Raw genomic sequence first — 6,913 nt, 5'->3', positions numbered from 1 at the left:
GCAGCGTGAGGGAGGAGAGCGGAGAAGAGGAGAAGCAGCTCAGCATGAGTCTGAACATCCTCACGAGGTAAAGACCCTCCATCTCCCTTCCTCCAGCCTCCCTCTCTGCTGTCCTCCATCCATCCCTCCATCAGCCATCCATCTATCCCTTCTTCTCCTTCTTATTCACAGCTGGGACATGAGGCTGCTGCCTGCCCGTGTGCACGGCCAGGAAAGTGGCTGGCGATGGCACGTTGTGTGTGTGTGTGTGGTGTGTGTGTGTGTGTGTGTGTGTGTGTGTGTGTGTGTGTGTGTGTGTGTGTGTGTTCTCACGTGTTCTTCAGACAACACACACATGAACAAATTGGCGGCATTCACCTTCTCCAAGTATGAAGTTTTCATGTTGTGGCTGACACACACTCACACACACATCCTATCTCCTGGTGCCTCGGTGGTGTTTGGCTCAAGGTAGTGGAGCTTTACGGGAATCGATCCGGCAGCTGAAGGAGATAATCCTCCACTGACCTCCAGACGTTCCTCAGCTCGAGAGCCCCAGGTTCTCTCCGGTTCCCTGGTGAGTCTTCCTGAAGATGGAAATTCGAAGGCTTGTGAACTGGGACGTGGCTAATTCCTGCCCTCCTGGAAGTTCTCCTCTCCAGAGGGATCCAGAGAAGTGCGGATCCGTTGATGGAGGAGAGCTGATGTTGGTCGTATTACCAGAGGTTCTTGACCCACCGACCTCCTCTTTGGATGAACCTTTTGAAGAACCACTACCCTGGTCCTCCTTCGTTGGGGAAGCAATCTTCTTGTCCACCTTCATTCCAGGGTGATCTTCTTTTGCAGGGGACCTCCTGATCCTCCGCCATCAGGTGGACTTGATACCTCAGAAGCTCTGGATTTTGTGGTCCTCAGTCTCTCTTCTCCAACAGCACATTCGATGTGTGTGTGTCCTGGCAGTCCTTTTTTGTGGTGTGTTTGAGGTCCTAGTGAGTCGCCAGGTCCTGGTGTGTTTGAAGCCTTGGTGCATTCAAAGAATTTGACTTCCTGAGGCAATTGTATTTTGATGTGTTCAAGTTGTGGTGAGTTGGTGGTCCTGATCCGTGCAGAGTGAGGATGTATTTGAAGTCCTGGTTTGTTTGTGTTCCCGATACATTCAAGTCCCAGTGTGTTTGAAGTCCATATTTCTTGGTCGTGGTCCCAAACATTGTGCAGGTTTAGTGGAGAGAGTGGAGAGAGGGTGAATGTGTCTGTGATTGACAGCTGACCCGTTCAGAGTAGCCCCACCTCCTCCCCTCAGTGACACCTGTGATTGTCTCCGTCCTCTGCTTGGAACCATAGCTTTGACAATAAATGAATGAAGACGTCTCCAGTAAAACACACACAAACACACACACACACGCGAGGAACGGCACTGTTCGATGCTGACTGTTGGATGGCTCCATGATGCTAACATTAGCATTGCTAATCAGCAAGCCCTGACTCTCCTCTGGAGCCGGTGATCTCCTGAGCTGATTGACAGTCAGGCTAACTGCTCCTAATGAAGGAAGTCCAGGTCTCCTCCGTGTGTGTGTGTGTGTGTGTGTGTGTGTGTGAGAGAGAGAGAGAGGAACTAGAGAGGAGGCTGCCGCTGCAGGAGTGAGGGGAAAATGAGATCAGGTGTTGATGTTTTCATCTGGTGTCTTCTGGCCTCCTGGTCACCCAGAGATCTGGAGCTCAACCCAGCTGAGGTTCTCGTCTGCTGTTCTGCTGCTTCTGCTGCTTCTGCCTCCGAGTTCTGGAGCGGCTTCCTGCGTATCTGGCTAGTGGAGATGATGGTGTTTCTCCAAGTTCTCAGTCTTTTGTCGGTCCCCATCCAGACAGCTGATGGGACACATCTCAAGCACCTGGACCCACAAGCTGGAAGTTCCTCAGTGTTTACTTCCCTCATTTTGGAGAAGAAGCCCCATCGTTATTTTTCTTGAAGCCCATTCTTATGCACGTGTTACTGCCAGGGGGCAGAGCCAAGAGGAGGGACGTGGTTTAACGTGGACTGGTCAGCTGTCAATCATCTAACCAGTTGCACTCTCATTCACACCTCCAGTCTTCAACAAACCAATGACTGCTTCTGCAGGCGGAAGATGGAGAATGATGGAGAACCTAAGTTTTGAAGAACAAGCTTGGCAGAACTCCAGTCTCGATCATTTTCCTCTGGAGTGATCTGGAGCACTCCACCCACAATCCTCTGATCTGCAGAACTACCTGACAGTGTAATGGCTTCATTTGAAATTGAAGTCCCCCCTCTTTTATCACCCCCTTGAAAAGCTGGCAGCGCTCATTGGCGTTCCTGCCCCCACAATTAGCCACTCATAATAAGCCACATTGAATGCTAATCTGTGGCTAATTGTTTTTGATGAATCTTCAGGAGCTGAAAAGATGTGGCGCTGTGGCCTCTGCCCTTGGTCACCGGCGGCCGAAGGGCAGTCCCCCCAACCCCATCAGGCCTGATGGATGGAATATTCCCCCCGAATGGGTTCTGCTAGTTGACAATTAAAGAGCAGCATATTATAAAAGGTCACAGCTGATGGATAATAATTCAATCGTAATTCAATCGGGTGCTTACCAAATGAAAGAGGCCGATCCCGTCCTGCGCCCTTGTCATGGCTGGTTGCCATGGTTGCAGTAATTCGGCATGGACGTTTTCCTCATCTTGTCCTACACTTTGAGAACTCTAAGCCCTTATCGTTGCCGCCTGCTGGTCACGTTTGATATTGCATAAGTCAGTGTGGTTATATCACTGTTATTCTTTCATTTATCCATCCATCCATACTGCCTATCTTGCAGTCATGAGAGGAGAGGTGGGGTTCAACCTGGACCAATCACAGGGCCACATATAGAGACATGTAACCATTCACTCATTCACTCATATAGAGACATTTCCTCACTCGTTCACTCCCTGCTGATGAGAGCCAGCCCAGCTCACGAATTCCAAACTAACCAAAACCAATTCTAGAAAGTCTCATTGATTGGAAACTAATAAGCCATTGCTGCTTTCATTTGTTTTCCACTGGATTGATCAGTTCACCAGGCTCATACAGATAATCGATCTGATCGATCGGTCTGGACATCTGACCAGGCCCTTAGCTTCTGCCGTTAGCCAGGTGTTCTCCTCCTTCAGAGTGTTTGACATCCAAGCGCACCGTGTTGAGATGCAGGAAGTCTGTGTGTAAATCTGATTTACCTTACATGAGTATATTTCATGGTGTTCTCCCCTCAAAGGCAGCCGACACGAAGCTAGCAAGTGTAGTTGCTTTGTGCAACTGCGGTATCAATTAGGCATCGTGCAACCACCCCCAGGCCCCACCCCCTTGGGGCCATCCTCACTGCCTCCTCCTCAGTTTGGTGTTTTGTGTATTTTAGCTTGTTGTTATTAATCGGTTGTAAAGTTTCAGCACTGCAGGAGGCGGAGAAGATAGAGCAGCACTCATGAAACCCAGGTGCCGGAGGAGGAGAAGGCAGCGATGACGCTGTGAGAGGAAGGACGTGGACGCATTTCCCCTCGATCTTAGATATTGTTACAAATCTGTATCCAGTCGGCCCAAATTAGCCTCTCGCAACGAGCTGGACATTCCCTCTCATTCTTTCACCTCATAATAACTTCATTGTAAATCAACCAGCGGTGAAGGAAGAGGAGAAGGAGTGGGAGGAGGAGGAGGGTAAGGGGGGATGAAACATTTATTGGCGGCATGTTGTTTCTGGCTCTGGCTGCTCAGGGAGACGGAGGCTGCAGGTGGAGTGATCTCCATTCCTGGTTATTAGCGTGGAACCTGAAGGCATAGCGAGCACTGCATCCTGTCCACAAGGTGGAAGAGAAGACAATCACTTGGAGTCTGCCTCCACTCTGCTTTTAGTTCCTTTGTAGTCTGTTTCTATTCCACTTTTAGTCCACCTGTAGTCAACCTGTCTGCCTCCAGTTTGCTTTGAGCCCATGTTGTCCACTTTTCGTTCCCTGATGGTCTGTTTCTATTCCACTTGCAGTCTGTTTGGAGCCCGCGTGTAGGCAACTTAGGTTACTTGTAGTCTGCATCTAGTTCATGCATAGTCTGCTCCCAGTCTGATGTGCATTTATAGTCCAATTGTAGTCTACTTTTAGGAATCCCTGTAGTCTGCTTCTATTCCACTTGTCCACTGGTAGTCTGCTTGAGGTCTGCTTGTTGTGTGCTTAGAGTGTGCTTGCGGTCGGTGCCAAGAACTTTGTCTGCTCCTTCCTAGAGTCTAGTGATGAAAATAAATAAATGAATTCAAGAATGAGTGACACTGCAACTCATAAAGGAAGATCCCTGCAATTTGGTTAGTGTTGTGAATGCAACGTGAACAACACCATTTGTGATATGAGAAGAAAAGGGTTTGTGTCGTGGAGTTCCCGGCGCTCTGATTTGTTCTATTATTTCAGACAGCAACACAGGCAGAGTTACACGGTTCAGACAGTTGAACAGGAGTTCCTGGGGAACTCGGCTGGGTGTGGGCGGGGGTGTGGAGGGGGTGTAGCACCACTAACAGAAGAGGGAATATAAGCCCTCTTTGATCAGAGCTCGCCCTCGACACACTGCTTTGAAGGCGGTTTGAAAGACAGAAAAAGGGATCTTCTGTTTCCTGGTTTCTAACTGGAATGATCATCGTGGAATAATCCAAGAAGTGGAATTGGTACGATATTAACTTCGGCTTTGTTTTGATGGTAATGTCTGAATTTCCGACTGTTTCAGGACCGCCATCTGTTGATGGGCCCCAGGAGACGCTTCTGCCTGTCAAGAACGGGAGAAAGGAGGCTGAAGGTTTCCCAGTGCGCCAAGTGACATGGACTCCACCGGGCACTGGCGTTGCTGTGTTTCTGCGCTGAATTCATCTCCGTGATCTCAACGTTCCCCAGGCTGCTGGGAACGATGTTTGGAGGCGCAAAGCCACCACAGGAGACCTCAAGATCAGCACAGTGACCCAAGATAATAGAGATCTGTTCCACGGATGCCCGTAGTTGGACCATACTGTGCGGACACCTGCACCCCCAGCAGTGTTGGTGTGGCATAACCCAGCGAAGGTGAGAGGGGAGGAAGTTTCTGGACCAATCTGACTTTACAATGAGAGTTCCAGCCTCTCTGGCTGAACTTACCCGTCTTTGCCCTCTGGTGGTCCTCCTATGTGTCCTCTCCCAGAGCTGTTATGGGACCCAGGTCGATCTGAGTCCTTGCACTGACCCCAACCCCAACCCCAGCCGGTACCCCAGCCCCAGGCTTAAATCGCTGCCAGACCCCACCTTGGCCTCGAGCTTTGGTGCAGACAGTCTCAATATCAAGCGTGGCAGGAGCCTGTGGATGAAGCCCCGTCTGACCGACCGCAGGTCAAACCCAAACATGCCATCAGCCACAACCCAAGTCCCATCCACCACCTCCCCCAGACACAGGCAACAACCCCAGCCCAAGCAGCACTACAATCCAAGGCAGGCATTGGGTTCTGATGAGCCCGGGAGGAGTAAAGCCAGTAGCACCAAGCAAACTTCCAAAGCAGACCTCAAGCCAAAATCCAGGCTTTTGGCCTCGGCGCAGCCAAAGTTCAAGGCTGACAGCAACTCCAGGGAGGTCCTCAGACCCAAGAGCCAATCAGAGGGGGTTTCCTTGTCCGACCTTAAACTGACTTCAATATCAGGTCCCGGCTCCTCGTTGAGCGTCCACCCTGAGGATGGCACTGCATCCTTATCCAAACCCAAGCCCCACCCCAAGGTCCGGACCTCCTCACAGATGGATCCCAGACCTGACCCCAAGACGTCCAGCACTAACTCTGAGCCGCCTGTCAGAGTGCAGAGGAACCAGACTGCGGTTACCACCGCTGACAAAGGTCTCCAACCCTGGCCCAAGAAAGGCTGGATCTGGAACCAGTTCTTTGTTCTCGAGGAACACATTGGACCCGAACCTCAGTACGTCGGGAAGGTAATGTTCTGCGCTCTGCTTTTCTTTCGATTTGGCTTTCCTGTGATCCACTGCATTCATGATGCTATTACCTCAGCAAAAAGGCATCGGCCGCCTTGGATGAAACAGGGAGTTATGTGTCTCAACACAGACATTAAATGGGTTATTGGATTTCCCCAGCATTCCAGCTCAGCCAATCAGAGCCTATCATCTCATAAGGGGTCAGGGTTTGTACGAGGCATGAGTCACAAGGCGACCGCAACTTTTTTTGTTTCCAATATAAACTTGTTGGGCGGCAAGATGGTGCAGTGGTTCTGACGGGGTTCCCTCCAGGTTCCCTTTCTGTTCTCCAGCCTGGGTTCTCTTTATATTCTCCAGCCTGGGTTCTCTTTATGTTCTTGAGCCAGGGTTCCTACAGGTTCTCCATTCTCCTCCCACAGTCCAAAATCAGACAGCAGCTTCACTGACTGTTGATCAGTGGTCCCCAAACTTTTTCCTGCAAGGGCCAAATAACTTTTCCTTTTCACTGTGAAAGCCAGAAAGCGAACTGATACCAACACAACACATTTCCACACCAGTATCGTTGTAGAACAGATTTTATCGTTGTAGATGTCATTATGATTATATTTGTTTGTACTCAGAATGGCTCGATTAGACCAGCCCCATTCAGCCCGATTAGACCGCGAGACGCGCCCACCATACTAGGAGCTCCGTCAGTTGGGATGCTAACAAGCTTTGACCAGTGTAGGTTCAGCTCTTCTATGGTTTAGCATACTTTGACAAAAATATTTTCACCGCCGTAGTCCCTTTGAGACTTTGGAGGGCTGCCAGATCCTCACACATTTCAAAGTTTGCGCTAACTTCACAAATAAGAATAAGCAGCTGCACTGTGCCCTGCACAGCCGTGCTCTCATCCAGTGCTAAGGAAAAAAAGTCAAATGCTTTGGTCTTCCGCTGCACTTAGGCATATACATTACCCCCGATTTCTTCTACGCGTCTTG

General features: G+C 50.1%; 1 protein-coding gene across 2 annotated transcripts in view; it reads left to right on the top strand.

The window, feature by feature from the left end:
* Positions 1–6,913, top strand: part of LOC147230190 (cadherin-18-like) — a 67,059-nt gene continuing 60,146 nt past the window's right edge. For both annotated transcript variants that reach the window (XM_086153433.1, XM_086153432.1), the window contains exons 1-2: positions 1–67; positions 4,719–5,933. In XM_086153433.1, coding sequence (XP_086009559.1) covers positions 5,088–5,933 — 846 coding nt within the window. In that variant the 5' untranslated portion in view covers positions 1–67; positions 4,719–5,087. The remainder of the gene's footprint in view (positions 68–4,718; positions 5,934–6,913) is intronic.

This window comes from Fistularia commersonii, chromosome 10 (genome assembly GCF_037954325.1).
Source record: "Fistularia commersonii isolate RoL2024-O1a breed Wild chromosome 10, RoL_Fcom_v1.0, whole genome shotgun sequence".
Classification (NCBI taxonomy): Eukaryota; Metazoa; Chordata; class Actinopteri; order Syngnathiformes; family Fistulariidae; genus Fistularia; species Fistularia commersonii.
Note: the sequence above shows the minus strand (reverse complement) of the source record. Positions and strands in the feature narration are given on the sequence as shown.